Source organism: Mustela lutreola, chromosome 2 (genome assembly GCF_030435805.1).
Source record: "Mustela lutreola isolate mMusLut2 chromosome 2, mMusLut2.pri, whole genome shotgun sequence".
NCBI lineage: Eukaryota > Metazoa > Chordata > Mammalia > Carnivora > Mustelidae > Mustela > Mustela lutreola.
In genome coordinates this window covers 76175727-76197268 of record NC_081291.1, presented here as the reverse complement: position 1 = coordinate 76197268, position 21542 = coordinate 76175727, and the positions used below count along the sequence as shown (strand labels likewise).

Sequence of the window (21542 nt, the reverse complement as noted above, 5' to 3'; positions counted from 1 at the left end):
TCGGTCCATGAACGTAGCTATTGATGTTTGTGTCAGTTCTCTATTGCCATAGTGATGCTTAAGTATGGATCACAGAAGTGCAGTGCACACGAAGTAGGCACAGCTAACACCTGTGGTCCTCTGGGGACAGGATGCTCTCAGCCAGGGCTGCTGGGCTGGGTGGCTCCGTCCTTGTGTGTCTCATCTTCCTGCCTGGCCCAAAGGGGGAGCCGGGGAGTGTTCGGGCTCTGTTGAAGGCAGAGGTAGAAGGACACCAGCCCCACTTCTGCAATGAATGGGCTGGGAAAATCCCCACGTCATGTCTGCTCCTGTCCTGTTGACCAAAGCACATGACCTAGTCCAAGGTTAAGGGGTAGGGAAATATGCCCCATTTGCTTTAAGTCCAAGCACTTAATGGGGTCGAGCCTAACATGAGTGGAAGGGAATGCGCTCTTTCCCAGGGGAAAGGACAGGGGGTGGTTTTGAACGGGAATCTATTACAGATGTAAACCATGGACGTTGCCTTCATGAATGTTGATGGTAGCAGAAAGTTGGCAACAGTTTTAGGTGTTAAACATAGAAAAGATACTTAGGTAGAACAGAACACACATACACAGTGAAACACAAAGCAGATATTTAAAATGATGTAGCAAATGTCACTGAACATTACTTGTGCCGCAAAATGGGGAAAAGCAGATTATGAAATGTTAGTTCCCAGTTCTGAGAAGAACTATGTATATTCATATTTGAGTAGGTTAAAGATGCGTGCCAAATTGCTAATGATCATCTGTGGTAGAATTACGGAATATTTTTGTTTTCTATTTCTACTCCTGAATTTTCTGCATTTTCTGTGATGAATATACATTACTTATGGTAATACGGAAAACACTTGAAACTGTAAGAGTAGGCATACTTACTCCCTTTTTTCCTAACCTGTCAACAGGCAGCAAAATAATGGAGAACGGCCTTCTCTTCAAAGAACTTCTGCAGACTCCAAATTTTCGAATTACTGTGGTAGACGATGCAGACACTGTCGAACTCTGTGGTGCTCTTAAGGTAAAGTCGGCCTTGTTATTTCTGCTCAAGGAGAGGAGCTAATCAGCCACGGTGCATTATCAAATCTAATCCTGAAAAGTGGGCTCTGTGTTCTGTGTGGCTACTTGAGGGAAGAATAGTGAATTGAGAGCCTTGTTTATCACTTCCTGTTTTACCCCTGCCTGTCCTGGGTGGTTGGACTTCCTCTTCCACTCCACTTGGCTTTCATTTGTAAATTGGGGGGGGGGGGGTGGAGTGTGATGTTTTGTCTTTTGGAAAATTGGCAGCATTAATATTTAAAAAGCTCGGAGAGTACCTTGATTGTAGAGTTTTCAGGGGAGTGAAGCATTGTTGGGTGTTTCTTCCCCCTGTGAATTCATACATTTCTCTTACACACTGTCTTTGAGTGGGGAAGGGACTTACCTCTCTCTGAATTACACTACTCCTTCAGTTCGATGGCTTGATTGGTTCTTTCTAAAGGGAAAGTAGTCTGCTGACAAAGGCTGCACTAAGGATAGTTTTATCTTTGTCCGCAAAGGGAAATGGGCCAATGAAAGAAGCAGCTTCTTGAGGCCAGCGACTTGGGAGGTTAGAGGGAAGCGTTTCCACGTGGGCTCCTGACCTGTTCCAGTCGGCCTGTGGAAGTCTTGGTGGTGGGGCCCTCTCTGATGCTGGGAAACAGCCAGTGGGAGCTGGGCTGCACTTCTGATCCTTTTCCCAGTGGAATCAGCTGCCTTCTCAAAAAAAAAAAAAAGCCTCAGTGTGAATGAATGCCCTGCTTTGAGGCACTTTTGAGTCTTGTCTTTTGTAGGAAAGCTGCTTTTCAGGAATTTGAGCACCTCAGGAAGGAAGTCGGGCAATCTGGCTTGGGTTTAGTCTTTGTCAGGTAAAAATTGCGGAGATAGAAAGTATGCTGAGAAGACGGGAATCCAACGAATGCCTTCCTGCTCTTTCTTTCGATTGTACATACGTCCTTTTTTTCTCGTCAGAGTTTAAAACCACTTCGTGGAATTCCTATCTCATGTTTGTGTGGTCACGTGTGCCTGTACAACGAGGATTTTATGAAGGAGAGTCAGTGAAAGGCTCAGGCTCCCTTGGGGGCAGCACACGGCCCTGTTTCTGAAAGTTTGTGGGGGGCATTTCTCACGTTCTGGCAGGCTGCATACACAGTTAGGACACTGGCTTTGGCTGCTTTGTGTGGTTTTTCTTTTCTTTCTTTCTTTTTTTTTTTTAGGTTGAGATTTTCATGTGTTTTTAATAGTCCTTCATTAAGCTAATAACCACCTGACAGCAGGGGCATCATGAATGCCTAATTGCTCAGCACCAGCCTGTGTTGGTCCAAAACAGTGGTTAAGTGACTGGATATTTCTGGTGGTGGATGGGGAAGCTTGTGAGATCCTGCCCACAACAAAGGGGGCTTGGGGGACAAGAGAGATTCTAGATGGAGAGTTCTGGAAAAGCTCCAGCTAATGGGACCTTATGATGGTTTTGTGTCTGAACGTAGATTGGCTTTTCATTTTTGTTGGCAGGAGACCTTTAAGTGGATCCTGCTACCAGAGCAGAGCCTGGTTCATGGGGGGCGTGGTGGGGGGGGGGGCAGAGACAGATGGGGGTTGAGGACCATTTATCATCCTTCCTCTGGCTATCCTTTGAAACAGGATCAGTTATCATCATGCCTGTCGGCTTGCATCAGAGCTGGGATTTTTGAAAACTGAGAAACTAGCATTTTTGGCAGTAACTGAGTCTAACCATTCCGTCATACAGATAGGGAAACAGAGATCCAGAGAGATTAAATCACCGAATGTAGCAAATACTGGCACAGTTGGAGTGTGAAGGCGGGTTCCGAGAATCTTAGTTTGGTGTTCTTTGGTTCCTGTGTACAGCCCAACTATTTTGGTTTGTGTCCAGTTGAATAAAATGAAGTCCTCGCTTGTCAGAGGCTGCCAACCAAGGACGAATGGGACGTCATCTCTTTTAATACATAATAGTTTGTTATTTTTTTCTGATTATAAAATTAGTGCACATTCATTGTTTCACACAACAGAAGGATGCAAAGAAAGTTAAAGTCACCAAGACTCCGTTCATCCCAAGATCACCACTGGTTGTTATTTTTTTTTTCCTATACCATTGCAGTTTTTTTAGCGAGTATAGGTATGTATATGGCCCCTTTTTAAAAATAGAAAACTGGATCTTAACTATTCAAATAGTTTGACATGTTTTACTCTTTCGCCTTAAATTAATAGTCTTTGGTAATCTCCATTCTAGGAATCAAAGAAATGTACACTCTCCTTTTGGTGCTCAAAACCATGAGGGCATTTGAGTTACCAAAAAAAAAAAAAAGCAAACAGCTCACTACAAGGATAAAACCAAAAAGAAAATGTAAAAACTTTATGCAAAATCATTTTGCTGTAGTGCGTTTTACTGCCTTCAGAATCTCCTTCACCTCTGACCTCTGTTAATCTCCAGTAAGGGAATATCTTTTTAAAATACAACTTTATTTAATCCTAAATGACATACATTAAACTGCATCCATTTAAAGTGCTTAGTAGAGTGGGGTTTCTTGTTTTGTTCCAAAAATTTCATTTATCTGTCAGAGAGAGAGAATACAAGCAGGGAAGTGGCAGGCAGAGGGAGAAGCAGGCCTCCCCACTGAGCAAGGAGGCAGATGCTAGACTTAATCCCAGGACCCTGGGATCATGACCTGAGCTGAAGGCAGATGCCCACCCAAATGAGCCACCCAGGTGTCCCCTAATATAGTGGGGTTTAACAGCTGTGTGCATATACCCTGAAAATCACCTCCATAATACAGAACAATTCCATCATCCTTAAGGGATTCCATATGTCCCTTTTCAGTTCCTATCCCAGCCAGGCAGCCACTGATCTGCCTTTGTACACTGGAGTTGGCATTTTCTAGAACTTTCATAATGGAGTTGTCCAGTGTATACTCTTCTGCGTGTGGCTTCTTTCATTGAGGGTGTATTTTTGTTTGTTTTAATGTAAATTTTAAGTGGCAGTCCTCAGAGCAAAGCACAAAAATCATAACTGTACAGCTCAACTTGTGTTAAAATTTTTTTTTAAGATTTTATTTATTTATTTATTTATTTATTTTAAAGATTTTATTTATTTATTTGACAGAGAGAGATCACAAGTAGGCAGAGAGGCAGGCAGAGTGAGAGGGGGAAGCAGGCTCCCTGCTGAGCAGAGAGCCCGATGTGGGACTCGATCCCAGGACCCTGAGATCATGACCTGAGCCGAAGGCAGCGGCTTAACCCACTGAGCCACCCAGGTGCCCTGTGTTAAAATTTTTAACAGATGCTTTATCGGGATTAGGTTTCATTAACAGTGACCCAAAATAATAGTGGCTGAACACAGTAGAACTTAATTTCTTTCTTATATAAAAGTCCTGAATCCATGTGATAGCTCCATTCCACAGAATCTCAGGGACCCAGTCCTTCCTGCTCACAAGGGTAGGTGCTTATCCTCATGTTTCAAAATGGCGATGAGAGTTGTAGTCATCACCTCTGCCTTCCAGTCAGTAGGGTGGAAAAAAAGAAAGGATAAAGGGCACGTGATAAAGGAAGATAAAAAAGAAAAGAAAAGAAAAAAGATAAAGGGCATGTCCTTTAAGGCAGGTTCTGGGGAGTCACAACGTAATGATCGTAATGATCGGCTTCATCTCAGTGGGCAGTAGTACTTAATCCTGTAACGGTACCTAGCTGCAAAAGATGTTGGGAAATGGTTTTTTGGTTTTTGTTTTTTTCTCTCTTGGTTAGCCATACACTTGCGTGAAAGTCAGGGACTGTCTGACTCAAGAGGAGGAGAGTAGATTAGGGGATAACAGCCACAGGACATTCCCTGGCAGGGATGTTCAGTAGTGAGGTTAAGCACCCCTGATACTGGGCATCTAAGTTTCTCCCAGTGCTTTGGCTGAGATAAATCCCGTGGTGAAGCACAGCCTCAGGCCTAGTGTCTAGCCAGGGCCACACTGCTGGATCCCACTAGGCATATGTGGCCAATTACATTTATATCCAAATTAATTAAAACTTAAAAAAAAATCAAGAGTTCCATTTTGGAGCCACAGTCCCCCCATTTCAAAGACTCGGTCGCCACATGAGTCTTTGGGGAGTCAGTCTCCGTGGCTACCGACTCTGTTGGATGAACAGACAGAAAACATTTACATCATTGCAGAAACTTCTGTTGGACATCACTGCTGTAGGGTGCCCAGCCTGGTGAGCTCAGTGTGGGCTTGAACATCAGCCTGATCTGTAAGCTCTGACAGTGCCTGGCCCGGGGTCAGCCTACACTCTACAGTCAGAGTTCTCCCTTAGGCCCACAGCCCTGGGAGCTGGCCTTGGGTAGAATCAGATGGTGTGCTGCCTGTACAGGCAGTAGGGACTAATGCCTGGGTTTCACTGGAGCCCTTCCTCCCGCGTGGTGAGTGTGTTTGCCTAAGGCGCAGGTAGCCTGGGCCCTGCACCGGGAGACTTCTGCGTTCTTTCTGGAAGCTAGGAGTGGAAGGAGTGGCGTCCTATCCAACCCGCCCGGGTTCAGAAATGCAAGGACAGACTTTAAGAATTGCAAAGACGGCACTTGAAGGCGAATGATTGCCTCTGAGTATTGCCATAACCCAGGAAATGGGGAAGGGCTTAAGCATGTCTGTCTTCTGAAAATCATGGTATTTTTAGCTCCAGAATAGTTTAAAGCAGATTTAAATGCACAGTGGATAATGATAACTTTCACAGCTGAGCGATCTCAGAGGACATCTGCTCGGATGCTATTCAAACACGATCTGACTGGCTCAGTGTGTTTATTTTTCTTTTGACAGTGATAAGTGGTAGAGGGAGAGAGAGAGGGTTTCAAGATCCATCATAAGGCGATTAAACTGGATCAGTGCCCAGGGTCCCCTTGGAAGGCAGGCATTTATCCTGCAGTGGCTTCCTGCTCCTCTCTAACACCCCCGCCCCCACTGTGGGGAGGTCAACCATCTAGGGGAAACTGAGGTAGTCCTCATCTGTGTGCCCTTTGGTGAGGGGGTCACAGAAGGGCCAGAAGAGCTGCTGTGGTCCCAGGCCTTGGGCACCCTCATCTGTCTTTGCTCTGAGAGCAGTAACATGAAAGGTCAGAAGCATTGGTCTGCAGCTCAGGGCTCGTCCACACAGCTCCTGCTTGGATGCTTCCAGTGACTGAGAGCTCACTCCTTCACCTCCAAGTCCTTTGGTTGGGTGAGGTCAGCTCTTCCTGTTAGGAAGTTCTTACCTCAAATCTGAGGTGGCCCCTCTGTGCCTTTCATTCACTGACCTAGAGTACCACCCTGTGATGACCTTCCCCTCTGCCCCCCTCCCCCCGAACTCTGGAGCCAGGCAGCCTGGTGCTAAAGGTCCCACTGTGTGACCTTGGACCAGCTACTTAACCCTGTGTGTGGGAGTTTCCTCCCCTCTCACTGTGCCTGCCTTGTAAGAATGTTGTGAAGATTAAACCAGTTAATAATACTGGAAGCACTTAGAGCGGTTCAAGAAGGTCAACTGTCATTTTTATTATCCCCCTCCCCCACCAATCGGTTCTTCTCCTAACCCTACCCTTTATACCAGAGAGGCCAGAGAGGCACTCCCCTTTGACATCTGATTGCAGAGGGTTTAGGAAGGTCTCCGACCCTGTGGCGTCTGGGAGTGGCTGGGCCAAGTTTGCTGTACCATGGAAGGGGCAAGGCGCGGGGAACAGAGTGGGCCCAGGGATCTAGGTCCTGGGACGGCGTCACTAACCAGCGAGGTGTTCTCAGTAAGCCACGGAACCTTTGTGAGCAGGCCAGGAGGCAAGGGACACACGAGCCAGGGCTGTCAGGAGAATCTAGAGGAGACCATGTGCATGGTGGGCGCTCCATAGGCATTCGTAAATAATCCCTCTCTCCTCCTCTGTGTCTAGGAGCCCCTTGTTGGAAGGAAGTTGTCGTATCTCTCATTTCAGTCTGTAGACTCGCACTGAGGTTGGTTGGTCAAGTAACCTCCAGAATTGGTTACGTTGTGGTGAAGGGGGCACGGGATGGTCCAGGAGACAGCAGAGAGCCATTTCAACAGTCTCACCCTTTGGATCCTAGGCCTTGGCATGTTGCCATGGTAACTTCAGTTTAGCCATTCAGCAGGCTCATCCAACAATTGGCCTCATGGCCTCTGTGCTAAGTACCCCCGTGCCCAGGTATCTCTTTGTTGCCTCGGAGTTGTCCCACTTACCAGCTGTGAGCAGGCCCACAGCTGCACCAGCTTTCCTGGAGGAATGTCACCACCTGAAGGGCCTTGAAAGAGTCTGTCCAGCCCTGAATTTTATCCCCAAGGCACAGAATGCTCAGAGAGGTGGAGTCATTCTCCCAAGGTCACACAGCAGTGAGATGAAGTGAGAACCAGAGGCTGGAGGCCATCTGGGTTTCCGAGCTTGTGCTTCTAGTGTCTCCCCTGGTTTCCTTAGTCTGGCTTTTCTGCCAGGAGGGGTGTCTGGGTCTGTCTGGAGCCAGCCCTTGGGTGTTCCTGCCATCTCCCCTCATCTTTGCATTGTGCTCTGCCTGGAAGGTTAGGGGATTGTTTCATCCCTCCACATCTTGGCTCCTTTCCTGCTGCCTCTCCCGTTCCCTCTCTTCATGGGAGGCTGCTGGAGCCTAAGAGTGTGCCAACCCGGGAGCTGCCTGCTTCCTGTGTCACTGAGCGCGCACAGCAGGTACTTGGAGAGGGAAAGACGGATGCTGTCGGTGGCTGATGAAACCCGCAGTGTCCATTGCTTGTGTGGGCAGGAAGGAGCTGGGAGGCTTTTGCAGGTACAGACAGAAGTTAGTACCATAGGAAAACATAGGCCAGATGGGCTGTCTCAGGTTCCGAATGCAAAAGACCCAGTTCCTCGTCAGCTCTTCCCACAGCTGTGGGAAGTGGGGTCTCCCTGGAGTCCAGCCTTTGTAGGGGGGAGAGAGTGATCCACCTGAAAGCTGCTTTGTTGGTCTGTTAGAACAGCTCATAACCTCACTAGGAGACCCTCTAGAGCACAGAAGGAGAAGGAATTCATCTAAAATCTGCATGTGCTCATGCCAGCTTTCTAATCATTTTTTAAAGAATTTAAAAAATAATAATTTAAAAAATTTAAAAAAAAAAAGAATTTTTAAATTATTCTTCCCTTTCCATGTCAGTAGCCACTAGAAGACTAGCCAGCATCCAGAGTAAGCCCTGGGGTTATTCCCGAGGAAGAAAACAAGATAGATTGTGGGCCCCTCCACCCCTCTCCCCTGTTCTAGCCCTCTTCATTCTGCCCTCAAAACTTGGAAGAAAGGGTGCTGTTTTATTGGTGTATTGGAAGTAGACAAAAGCTTCAGCAGGGCTCAGTGGTTTGGCGTTGTTTTTTTTTTTCTTTTTCATCTGCAATGGCTTTGTGTCTTTGGTCTCCTGGCGAGTGATAGCTGTGCTCAGATGGCCACTCTGTTTCTCGGGGTGAGCCTGGCCACATCAATACTGGGTTTGATGTGTTTTATTAGAAATGGCATATCAACCAGAAAAGACATTTTTTCTCCCCGGTTTGTTCTGCTTCTAACCTCCTCCCTCAAATTTTATAGACCTGATGTTTTGAGAGATGCTCTTTCATTAATAAAAAAACACTTTTTGGGGGGAGGGGAAGGAAAAGATGTGCTTATTTCATTTCCTTTTCATTACCAGTTAGCTTCATATTTTAAGATCGCTCCAGGCACAAATTCCTAAGTAGTCATCAGGTAGTATGGAAAAATGCTGTGTGGTTAGACAAAGGGAAAATACTTGTATTTTCCCTGGCATCAAGTGTGTGCTCAGTGCAGGAGCTAGTAACGTGGACAGGGCTAGGAACCTGGCGACTTGACCGAAGTCCTTACTGAGTGGGCACATGCAGATACGACTTGTCATATATGGTGGTTTGGTTTTACACAGGCCGAGAGGCCCCCACCCCGGTGCAGCCTTCCCTGCTTTGAAATGAAGCTTGTGGCTCCTCCCACCACTCCACACGCTCTCGTCCTGGATGCACTTCGTTGTTCATTATATGCCAGCTCTCTTCATCAGCTCATTGGGGACAAGCTCTGTGTCCTATTCTGTCTTGGCAACGCCTCCCTGGGGGCACCCTCAGCCCCCAAGTCCCCCAGCACTGTTCTCTGGGCCCTGCGTAGAGCTTCCCACAGCCCGCAGGGCATGCTTTGGTACACATAGGTTGAAATGACAATCGGATTTTTAGTGCCTCTTGTGGGTTACCACTTTCCGCCCAGGTTAGAAGTATGTGCATCCGTTTTATTTTCCTGTTAGGTCAGAGGTTGGCAAACTTTCTCTGCGAGGGCTACATGGGAAACGCTGCTGGCTTTGTGGCCCATATGGTCTGTGTCCGTAGCAAGTACTGAAATCTTCTGTTAGGAGCACCCAGGCAAGGTCACCTGGGTGGCTCAGTGGGTTAAAGCCTCTGCCTTTGCCTCAGGTCATGATCCCAGAGTCTTGGGATCAAGCCCCACATTGGGATCTCTGCTCAGTGGGGAGCCTGCTCCCCTCAACCCCCGCCACCTGCCTCTCTGCATACTTGTGATCCCCCTCTCTCTCTGTCAAATAAATAAAAATCTTAAAAAAAAAAAAAAAAAAAAAAAGGCACCCAGGCAGCCACAGATGGTGTGCAAACAAGCAGGGGACGCCTGGCCTCTAGGACATTCACAGAAACAGGCAGTTCACCCTTAATGTGCTGATCCCCAAACCAGATTGTCAGCTTCTGAAGAGGCAGGTCTCAGTCTTACCTGCCTTGTGCGTGGCAGAGGGCCACGTGAGAGTGGGAGCTCAGGGACTGGGAATGCTTATATAGGGATACTTCAGTGAAACAAAAGGCTGAAGCTTGAGCAGCACATTTGTAGACAACTGACCCAGCAACTCCACTCCCAGGCACACCCCCAACAGAAATGACTGCCTGTGGTCACGCAGAGCCACGCACCGGCCTGGCCCCAGCAGCAGCATTTGCGGTAACCTCAGACAGGAACTATCCCCTTGCCAATCCGCAGAACAACTGGAAAAAATGGTGCTGTATTCATATGCTCTGAGCGTGGGGTGTGCTACGCAACTCATGGGTCCCTGAACTCTACCTCTGAAACCAATACCGCACTATATGTTAGTTAATTGTTTCAGTAAGATAAAATTTAAAATTGAATGCAGCAGTGAAAATAAAGGTGCTCTAGGTAGAAATACAGCTCAGCCTCACAAACACGATGTTGAATTGAGAAAAAGATGGACATAGGATTGCATACGAGCCTGTTCATGGCTCGAATGGAAAGACAGGTGAAGCAAATCTGGGTTGTGAGTACGTTGGTGAGGGTGGGGACTGGGAGGGGTGAGAGACAGCTTCTGGGGCACTGGTTAGGTTCTGTTTCTCAGTCAGGGTGCTGGTTCCAAGGGTGTGTTCCGATGTGAGTACGTTGTGAGTACGACCGATCGCCAAGCCGTACACTTAGGACCTGCATACATTTCCATGTGAATGGTATAATTTAATCAGGCATTCGGTTTAAGGGGGGGGGGGGCAGTTTGTCCAAACAGTATCTAGCAGAGCCTTCAGCCAGCCATTTTAATCCTCTGGCTGATGCTCCCCAGCTCCTGCTTCCTGCTAACCCCAGACCTGGGCCCTTCGTCCTATAAACAGGAGCGTTGAAGCCTGGTGCCTTCTTTGCCTCTGGCCATCAGGGCGCAAGGGTAGAAGCTGGGGCTGCGTGGGAACCGGTGGAGCGTTCTGAGGGTGGGCCAGGTGGCCCTGTGTGTCCCCCCCCCCCGCTCTCCCCCACCTTCTGGCAGCCTAGATCTGTGGCAGGCATGTGACAGGTGTCCTGGGGCTTCCCTGTCTCCTTCACAGAACATTGTAGCAGTGGGAGCCGGGTTCTGTGACGGCCTCCACAGCGGGGACAACACCAAAGCTGCCGTTATCCGCCTGGGGCTCATGGAAATGATCGCCTTCGCCAGGATCTTCTGCAAGGGCCAGGTGTCCACGGCCACCTTCCTGGAGAGCTGCGGCGTGGCTGACCTCATCACCACCTGCTACGGAGGCCGGAACCGCAGGGTGGCTGAGGCGTTTGCCAAAACCGGGAAGGTAGCCCCTGGCTTGTCCTCCCCTGGCACGTGCACCCTCACTGAGACCCCTGGGCTGGGGCAAGCTGCGGTCCCCTGGAGGCAGAGGCAGGCGTTTGTCGTTTGCTGGGCGTATCCCACTGCCACTAGGCTGCTTTGGCTTTAAAGTACCTTTGCCTGAGTCCTTCAGCTTGCATGTCTCTCCATGGCTTGTGCGGAGGGAGGATGCCAGCTCCCCTCTGCAGCGCTCCTCTTGAAATAAGAGATTCTCTGGTCTTTTTTTTCTGAAGACTTACTTATTTGTGAGATGGAGAGAGCACGTGCACATGTGTGCATGGTGGGGTGGGGGGAGAAAGGCAAGCACACTCTGCCCTCGGCACGGAGCCCAACATGGGCGCTCCATCTCATGACCTGGAGATCATGACCTGAGCCGGAACCAAGAGCCAGACACAGAACTGACTGCACCACCCAGGCACCAGACTCTCTAGTCTTTACAGTAGCGATTTCTGCTTGATTTTAAGACCATCGAAGAATTGGAGAAGGAGATGCTGAACGGACAGAAGCTCCAAGGACCGCAGACATCCGCTGAAGTATACCGGATCCTGAAACAGAAGGGGCTGGTTGACAAGTAAGTCCCCCCTGCCCCGCCCCCACTGTCCCTGGGACCAGAGGGCAGCCACCTCCTGCTTCCCTCATGACCACCATCCCAGTCAGTGCACTTGGGCACAGCTGTATGCAGAACTCCGCTCAAATAGTTCCGCCTTTGTGTGATGTGAACATCTGTGGCAGGAAACCTCTTCCTGCCCTGAAAATGAGTGTTGACACAGAACCAGCCTCAGCTTTGGGGAGAGGAACTCAGTTCCCCTTTTTTTTGAGAGAGAGAAAGCACACGCACTTACGAGAGCACGTAGGGGGTAGGGGAATGGGGGGGGGGCAGGGAAGGGGGAGAGAAAGAATCTTAAGCGGGCCCCATGCCCAGTGCAGAGCCTGACACAGGGCTCAATCCCACCACCCTGAGATCAGGACCTGAGCTGAAACCAAGAGTTGGACACTTAACTGACTGAGCCGCCCAGGTTCCCCAAGAAGAACTTAGTGGGCTCACAAGCAGGTTACAAAACACGAAGGTTAAGGTTCTGGTTTATCCTGCAGGGTGTTCGGTAAGAACTGCATGTCATAAGTCTTGAACTCAGAACAGACGATGACCTTGTTGTTTGTTATAAAAAGATACAGTCTTGTTAATAAAAGGTCAGACAGTTCAGAAAAGAAGAAACGTGCAAGGTAGCCCAGAATGCTCCCACTAGAAGCGACCTGCATTCAGGTTTGCCCAGGAACTTGGCAGTGTCTGTGTCCCGTGGATGAACGGGTGGGTGCCTCTAGCCTCCACTGCCCTTCCGGGATGGTCATTTGCTAAAGGTGGGCCTGGGACAGCCTGATCAACTGCCCGATTGAGGGAGTAAACCCTGTCGCCCCGCCAAGCCCCCAGCCTCTCTGCAGCTGCCCTGTGGCCCTTTATCTTGCTTATTTTTGCTGAGCCGCCTTCCATAACCACGAGGCCGGCGACACCATCTAGTAACTGCTGCGCAACATATTCTGCGTACCCTCCTCTTTTCAGGAGGGAGGGAGAGGTTTGCTTGCCTGGGAGAGGAGGGGGCTGGGCGGCTGCGTGGACGCTGCCAGGTGTGGTCAGTCCAGGGCACGCACTTCCCCCTGAGCCAGTGATGGTTAGAGACGTGGCTGCTGGTTCTCTGGCGTGTCTCCTTTCTCCTCTTCGGCTCAGTCCAGATGTCTGCTGGTCCAGACCACCCACCTTTACCTCCCCTACATCCAGCTCTCCTCTCCTCTGCACGAGTACACACTGGTGAGCTGTAGAGTTCCCTATAGAAAGTTGAAAAGGAAGGAGGACAGGACATTCGTCTTCCTTCTTTAATTTGCACTTTATCTTTCTGAAATAGCTTTCAAAACCAGCCAGGCAGAGATGGAAGGCATAAACAGGCCTCCAGAGGAGGAGAATTACCTGTAAATTGTGGCTAAAAGGAAAACACCTCTGATGGGCCTGGTGTTCCTTCCATACTTAAGGGGAAACAGTGGAGTGCTTGTCTGTGGTGGGGCGACTTTACTGAACCTTAAATATTTATCAGTTTTCTAAAGTCTTAAGAAAACATTTGGGTGTTTGTGGAGGCTGATGATCTCCTAATCACGGTTTTCAAGTGCCATCTGTCTGCTGCCGTGGGGCGTATTTGATAATGGACGAGTCTGTCTCCATCGTGGAACTTGGGGAGGCTATGGATTGGAACTGGTGTTCTGGAATCAGTACCTGTGCCTGTTTTAGAAAAGCAGGTGTAATCAAGCAGGTGAACCTCGGCTCTGAGCAGATGCCCCTCCTCCGTCACATCCCATTTTCTTTCTCTTGATTAGAAATGGAACAGGCTGTGCCTGTGCTTAATGAGGTCACTGCCGGGTTGGAGGGAACACCTCACTTCCCACAGGCTGAGGCGCAGAGTTCTGGGGGGCTCTCCCCCTGCACTCACCTCCTAGAGCTGCTTAGCCAAGTTCTGCCATTCTCCCTTGCTCTTTTTCCCTTTGTCACCCCAATACCCCGATCTCCTCTCTTCCCACCCCGCCCCCATGGCCATGGAAAGTGCAGTGAACCGGAGGGCAATGTTCCAGCCACCTGGGGGCTTCCTAGCCATGTGGTCTGGGTCAGGTCATATTTTTATCTGTGCCCTAGTTTTTTCTCTACCCACCAAATCAAACCAGCACACCTGATGATTGCCTTCTACCTCGAGTCTTCTGATTCACTCCTGCTCATCCGGAATGGGTCCTTAGGTTGGCATGTAGGATAGTGCCTCTCAGTTCTGTGCCCCTGGAACTTTCTGTCACTGTCCTGGGACGCCCTACAACCCCTCCTTCAGCTGAAGCAGACCTCCCTTTGTCCCAGTACCCTCTTCTCAGAGGCTTTTGTGCCCTCCTGCTGTTTGGCCTGCCTAGATGGCCCCCCTTAATAGGCGTGTCAGCCCTGACCACCCTTGAGGTGACTGGGTCTGTCCTCAGACCCCCCTTCATCCACCTCCTCCAGACGCAGATAACTCTCCCAGCTTTGAACATCCTGTTTACAGGAGTGGTCGGCAAACTTCTGTAAAGAACTGCATAATAAATATTTCGTCTTTGCAGCCCACATACAACTCTCTGGTGTATATTCTTTTTTTTTTCTCCCTTATATGGCCCTTGAAACATACAAGAATTGTCCTTAGCTTGCAGGCAGCGCAGAACAGGCCACAGGCCAGGTTGGCTTCTTAAGCTGTGGCTTGCGAACCCCAGGTATAGAGCATCCTGCTGCTCAGGAGCTGTGGGCTTCTTATGTAAATGTGCAATTTACTTAAAGTCTGCAGGCGTGGGGGGAGAGAGGCACATGGCTCCTGTTTGAAAAAAAGGAAATTCGAATCTTAGTAAAAGGCATCCAGTGAAAAGTTAACTCTGGAGCCCCACCTTCACTGCAGGCAGCTTTCTGAGTTTTTAGCATATCCTTCATTTTAGGGGATGGGTGCTGTGCTCCACGTTCCGCTCTGCTTTCCTTTGTTGGAGGATAGGGTTTGAAGAATGTGCCACATTGGCACCCGCAGATCTCTCACGTAATGGCTGCAGAACATTCCACAGTGTGGGAGAACCACAGTTTATTTAAACAGTCTCCTCCTAATAGATAGGCACATCGTCTGGGCTTCTCTGCAGTTCGGAAATTTGCTTTATTACATTTCCTTGTGCATGCCTCTTTAGGGGCATGTGTGAGTATCGGGTGTTTGCATTCGTTCGCCGGGGCAACCACAACAAAATACCACAGACCAAGAGGCTTACACGGCAGAAATTTCCTTCTCACAGTTCTAGAGTCTGGGAGGCTAAGATCAAAGGGTCAGCACGTGCCTTCTCATGAGGCTCTCTTCTTGGCTTGTTAATGGCTGTCTTTCCTCTGGGTCTTCATGTGGTCTTCCTCTGTTCTGTGTGAGTCCTAATCTCCTTGCCTCATAAGGACGCCAGCCATATTGGTTTGGGGCCCACACTTTATGAACCCCTTTTAACGTAATTACCTTTTTAAGGGCCCTCGGTCCAAATACAAGTCCTGGGGGTTAGGACTTCATTGGATGAATTGGGATCTGGGGGTACTCCTCAGCCCAGAACCGTGTTGTAACCTTCCTGAGGGCTGGGACCTTGCTGATAATACTCCATACCCTGCAGCTGGTTGAAGACTGACACATCTGAAGTCCTCAGTGTCCATTAGTGGGATGGCTAATTGACTGGCTTGTGCCAATATTTTTCAATGAAATAATTGTCTTTCACCCTCCTTTCACCTCTAACCTCATTTAGAGAGTTCCCCAAACTGATCTAACTGGCCTTACGGCATTTTATGTTATAGAAAATAACATTTAGATGGGCAGTATAGGCTTGAGTCTTGGCTTCAGAGTTAGAAACTGTGCCTCAGTTTCCTTATCTATGAAATGGGGATAGTGTTACCCATCTCACAGGGTGGTTGTGAAAAATAAACAAGTAACTTGTCCATAAGATTTCCGCCCCCATACACACACACATACTCCAAATCTCTTGTTAGCATTCCATCTACACACTTTGAAAGTTGGGAGCATTTCTGGCTGCAAGAGCAATGCCCAGTTTAAAAAGCCTCAAACAGTAGGGTTATTTTTTTCATGAAACAAGGATTCTGGAGGTGGACATTATTGGTGTTGATGCAGTGCCTCTCAGTAATCCTGTCAGTCTTCCCTCAAAACCTCAAGATGGCTGCAGCAGCTCCATGCATCACATACACAGCTTCACTCAGTGACATGGAGCAGGTGCAGTCTGGGGAAGGAGAATTTTCTTCCAGGGCCTCTCAAGGAGAAGACTATTTTCTGCAGCAGAAGTATTGGGTCTTACTCTCTAGAATTTGCTTCCTTGGCTAATTCTAGGAGAAAGTAAGGCTGGGAAACGGAGCGTTAGGCTGTTTGCAGTGTTGGTAAAGAGTGAAGGGATTTGGGAACAGCTTCGGGTGGCCCTTCATCACCTGCCACCCTGCTCTGGGAAGACACAAATTGTTCTGATCATGGGATCAGGAAAACTAAGCCATGGAAAGATGAAGGGGCTAAAATCTGTGGGCTCTAACTCCCATTCCCAGTGTTCATTCAACAGTATTCGCTGAGCACCTGCTTTCAATCTGTGCACTGTGCCAGAAGTGAATAAAACACTTGGGGCCCTGACCTCCCAAGAGCTTGCTAGGACCTAGGGGCTGTCTTGTGGCTGTGTGTATAAACTGTCACTTAACTGCACACTTGCCACATGACAAGTGTTCTACTCTGCAGGTTACCTGTAAGTCACTTCATACAGTAGGCTTTAACACAACATGTCATGCCCAATTGAAAATTGCCCAGAGCAGACAGACTGTGGATTTGACTGCCTACCTGACTCAAAAAAAAAAAAAACATTCTGTACCTTATAAAACCCACAGTGATAGACATATGACCTAACAGGGCTGTTTGCCATTCGTAAGTTAAGTTGTCATTATAGGATTCCAGCTAGTTAATTTTCAGAATGGCCTTTAAGACTCTATTGATCTTGTCAAGCTTACTTTGGGCTCGCGTGCGTGCGTGTGTGTGTGTGTGTGTGTGTGTGTGTGTGTTTAGAAGCCTGATTGAAATTAACTTTGTTATTTCCATGGTGATACCTGCTGTTTAAAATACTTGCTGAGCCAGCTGGACCCTGGGATAATGCTGTCCTTTCTCACGGTGGATTATTGGCCCACACCTTTGTACCCTCAGCCATTTCAAACTTTTCATTTATATCCATGTTCACAGCCTGGAAGAAAAGGCAAAATAAACCCAGCTTCCATCTTGAGATCAGTGCTTTGCTAATTGTGGGTGCCCACGTTGATTCTTGGAGGAATGTTCCAGACTGGAACTATTTATGGTGATACGTGGGCCGCCTCATTCTTTATCCTTGGATGATCCCTTTTGGAGGAGAGAGAATGATACCTCCTTGCAATTTTTTATTCTCCAGTCTCTTAAATTATTGACAGAAGTTTGGACTCATTCCAGACTTGCCCAAGAGCCGGAGCTACAGCTCTTCATGTGAATGGCCGCAGATGGCCCTGCAAGGATTACCGTGGGACTTGTTTGGAGATTGTCTACACCAAACAAGTCGGCAGAGGATGGTCTGGGTCATAGCAACATCTTACAACCACCGTGCAGAGGCTCTCTGCCCACCAAATGATAGAGGAATATAATAGATGGCGTTCACTTTGTTGTCCAAAGTAGCACACGCATCTGTAATCTGTTAGGGAGGAGAGGAAGGCTCATTTGTTCTGTGAGGTAAACCAGATGGCTCAACTTGCCTTTGTTCACGTTTCCTCCCAACCAGGTTCCCGTTGTTTACGGCAGTGTATCAGATCTGCTATGAAGGCAAACCCGTTCAAGAGATGTTGTCCTGTCTCCAGAGCCACCCAGAGCACGTCTAAAGTGGATGGTGCAGCGTTGTGGGGAACGTGTTGCCTTTCTGATCAGTCTTTTTCGGTCAGATGGAAACTGGGACTGGGCAATACGATGTTTGCTTGACCATAATCCCATCATGGGTGAGGATGAATTTTTACCAGTTCATTTTTGAATTGCAAGACGCAGTTCACTGGCTGAGATGTGGTAGGCAACAAATAGACACATGTATGAATGTGTGAGTCTGTGTTCATTTCTCATGCTGTGGATATTTCTATGAACCAAAATTAAAGGTCCTTTTTAAAAAATTACTTTTTGAATTTTCCCACCATGATAGCTTAGAAGATGGGAATGATCTCAGCTAAATTTTTTACATCCAATCCATATGCATTTGAGTGAAGGGATTTTATTTTTTCCTCATTCTCTTTAAGTTAAAACTGAACCAGCATTTCCATGGTAGAACGGAGGAGTGAATGTGTTCAAAGATCAACATACTGTAACTTAAACTCTATCTCAAAGCCAGCATAATTAACTACTTTGATTGTGGGTTGATCTTTTTTTTTAACAATTAGAGATTTTTAATTGGGTGATCCACTTATGTATCTTCCTCTTCGCAGTTTTCTGCATTTTTAGCCTCTTTCCTCATTTGCTGCCAGAATGTGCTTTCGTATAGAGGCTCAGCAGTGGCAGAAGGCAGAAAACGCATCTAGGCTTTTCCTGTTGTGACTGACACATTCTACTGATTAATGACCCTTGTGTGATGCTTTTTCTTGGGTAGTCCTTTTGTGCAAACATTTCCTCTGAGCCTCACAGATCCACTGAGATGGGACTCCCATGATTCCTCTTTCGAGTTGCAGTCATGGTACCTGGTCACCTGGCAAGTAGGGGGAGAGCTGAGATTGAAGCCCAGTGTTCCTCCACCCTACCGCGGTGCCCAGACCTCAGGCATCACCACGCTGATCCGATCTCCCATGATCCGATAGGTCATGGGAAATGCCATGTGCAGCCTTTCCTGAGACTCGAACAGGGCTTCATGCCACTGAGACTGGCGTGGGCCATTGTCTAGATGGCTGCCGCTTAGTGTCGTCCTCACTCCATCAGCTTCCCTTAGAGTCTCAGAAATGCAGGTTTCCAGGTCCCATCCCAGGCTTCTCAACTGGGGTGAGGTATCTGTCTATACTTCAATATGCCTTCCCTGTGTTTCTGATGGTCACTACAACTTGAGAACCACTACTTCAGAAAGTCTGCTCAGATTGGCATTTCTCAAACCATGTCCCATAGGACATGAGTGTCCTGGGATCCCATGGTGGTCGGGGTGTTCTCCGGCAAGATCAAGTCCATTTGGAAAAAGCTGCCTCTGCACACCCCTCTTGAAGGCTTAGAATGTGTGTTAGTATGTCCGTAGAACTATCTGGCAAGTTCCAAACACTGTAGACGACCAAGGTTTCTTTGAGAATCTTGCCGAGTCTTTAAGGGAACACTGTTCTAGGCCGTGGTGACCTGAGGACGGCCCAGGTATACCCTTCACTCCTCGCAGAAGTGAGGATGAATGACTACCCACCTGTGGCATTGTTAGCTCTGAACTTTCACAGTTCAGGCCTGCAATGAATCTTCGATGAAGCTTTAAGGTGACACGGTCAAGTACAACCAAGTGGAGGTCAGCCTCGCTGAAACGCACATTATGTCGAATAAGTGCTTTTAATTCTACAATTAGAATGGGAATTACTGTATCTTCTTAAATGAGATTGATTTCAGGATAGCATTATAGTTATCTTACATAGCACTTGGAAAGTGTTAAGGGAACGTATGAATGTCACTTACATATTCATGGATTTTCAGTCACTTTGTGAGATTTTGACTTTTTTTTTTTTTTTTTTTTTTTTTTTAGTTTTCCAGTTGGGACTTTTTTTTCCTTCTATACCTGAAATGATTATAGAAAAGATTTTTGTGGGAATTTTAAAAACTCAATCCAGAACATACAGGGGTAATTTAAATCGTCATACACTGAAGTCTATGAAAGCACACAAAATCTACAAATTTCACTGATCTTTCATGCCACTCCTAAGTTAATCAATTTTTGCTTATCTCATGATTAATCTTTTTAAAAATTTGTACATAGATAATAAAGTGTTACTTTTTAAGATACTTAAAGGGCTGTAAGCTAATTGTGTCTATTAAGTAGGGTAACTAGATGTGAGGAATTAGGATTTTGTTTTACATACGATGTCATCTGCATTCAGCTTCCTGCTCTAGGTTTCCTACTTGTTTTTTCTTCATGAGTGTTCTCTTGCTGATCTGAAGTCTGCCGACTGTACCTCTTGAACGTAACTTCTGATACTCTGCACATTAATGGAAAATGGCAAATTTTATGAGTTTGTGCTCTGCTGACTGTAGATATTTATTACTCTCTGAGTTATCTATTTTTGTAACCACCTGTGGTCCATCGTTTGATTTTAATTCTTATTTCTTACTAATTATGGTAAAAGGGAGGGAGACATCTAGAGGAAAAGCTTAATTTGTACTAGTTCAGCCAATCTGTGAATGTAAAAACTTCACTGTTGCCTTGCTATAATCCAGCCTACTATAATGTGGAACAAGTATCTGTCTTGACATCCATCCTAGCAGGTGGAGTTGAGCTAAACAACTGGTCTTTCATTTAACTCTTAAAACCTGGCCCCATGGCATTGGCCCACAGAGTGATGAGGTGCCCGTGTACGAAGGGATCTTTTCGTTTTTCCACCACTTCCAATCTAAGAGCCTTTTACTCACATGTGTACTTATCTGTTTACAGACTGTAGATGGATATAATTTAAAATCTTGATTTAATAAACCTCTAATGCCCCAAACCTGTGCTGCTGGCTTTTTTTTTCTGGCTTAGTTAAGAGCTTTATTTATCTAGGTCAGCTGCTTTTTTGCCTGAATTGTGTTGCATTAACAGTAATAGAAAAGTAATTTTTAAAAGAAGGTTTCCTCTCTAATCCCACTCCTCAAGCACATCTATTTCCATTTGTTTGCATTCCTTCCCATGGCTTGGTGGTATTTTTATATAATCATAATAGTAGGATCCGGCCTTCCAGTTCCAGCCACACAATGGAGGAATTTTATCTTTATCTTTTGTTTATCTTTATCTTTCCTTCCTTCCTTCCTTCTTTCTTTCCTTCCTTCCTCCCTCCCTCCTTTCTTTCTTTTTTTTTTTTTTTTTTCTCTTCCTTTCCTTGCCCAGGAAAGGAGAGCACAAGGAGCAGGAGAAGCAGACTCCCTGATGATGAGCAAGGATCCCTGCTCACTACTGGATCCCAGGACCCTGGGATCATGACCTGAGCGGAAGGCACCGGTCTAACCCACCGAGTCACCCAGGCATCCCTGGAGTAGTAAGTTTGAAATCCACACCACCACCACCTCAAATGCGTAGAAGAGCTAGGAAGACACAACCCGCATCCCTTTTATATGCTAGGCTGATCTCAAAAGAATGTGAAGGAAATCCCCTGGAGGCTGAAATAATTAGGGATTGACAACCAGATCTGTAAAGCCCCAGGGTACCTCTCTGGCTTCCAAGAGTGAGTGGGAGTACTCTCCATTGTCTGAGGGTTTGGGCTGGAAAGGTTAATGCTAGAACTAGAACCTGCAGGGGAAGAAATGTGCCAAGAAAAGCCATGGATAGGCACAACCAAGGAATGGGTTCCAGGTGGAGAAAAAGGTCTCTGCTAAAAATTTGTAATTTTGAGTCCAACGCCACGAACAGGTTTTGGGTTTGAATTTTGATATCCAGGAGATCACAAGCAAAAAGCAAAGAAAAAGACCATGGCCTAGTAATGCCAGTAAAGAACTGGCAGAAGCAAACAAAACACCAATGCAGAGACACACTCTGGATCCACGCTGCACAGGCCGCCTATGAATAAGGTCCCACTGAACATGCCTTTTAAAGTTCAGAAAATACAAACAAGGGCTGACCAGGGTGCCGAGAACAGGGAATCCTGATGCAGTTTTGGTGGGA

At 47.3% G+C, this 21542-nt stretch overlaps 1 protein-coding gene across 1 annotated transcript in view; it reads left to right on the top strand.

Annotated features, from left to right (window-relative positions):
• GPD1L (glycerol-3-phosphate dehydrogenase 1 like) overlaps positions 1 to 20394 on the top strand; it is a 62035-nt gene extending 41641 nt beyond the window's left edge. The window contains exons 5-8 of the mRNA XM_059162391.1: positions 923 to 1035; positions 10876 to 11109; positions 11609 to 11715; positions 17481 to 20394. Of these exons, the coding sequence (XP_059018374.1) occupies positions 923 to 1035; positions 10876 to 11109; positions 11609 to 11715; positions 17481 to 17577 (551 nt within the window). The 3' untranslated portion in view covers positions 17578 to 20394. The remainder of the gene's footprint in view (positions 1 to 922; positions 1036 to 10875; positions 11110 to 11608; positions 11716 to 17480) is intronic.
• Positions 20395 to 21542: the final 1148 nt, after the last annotated feature.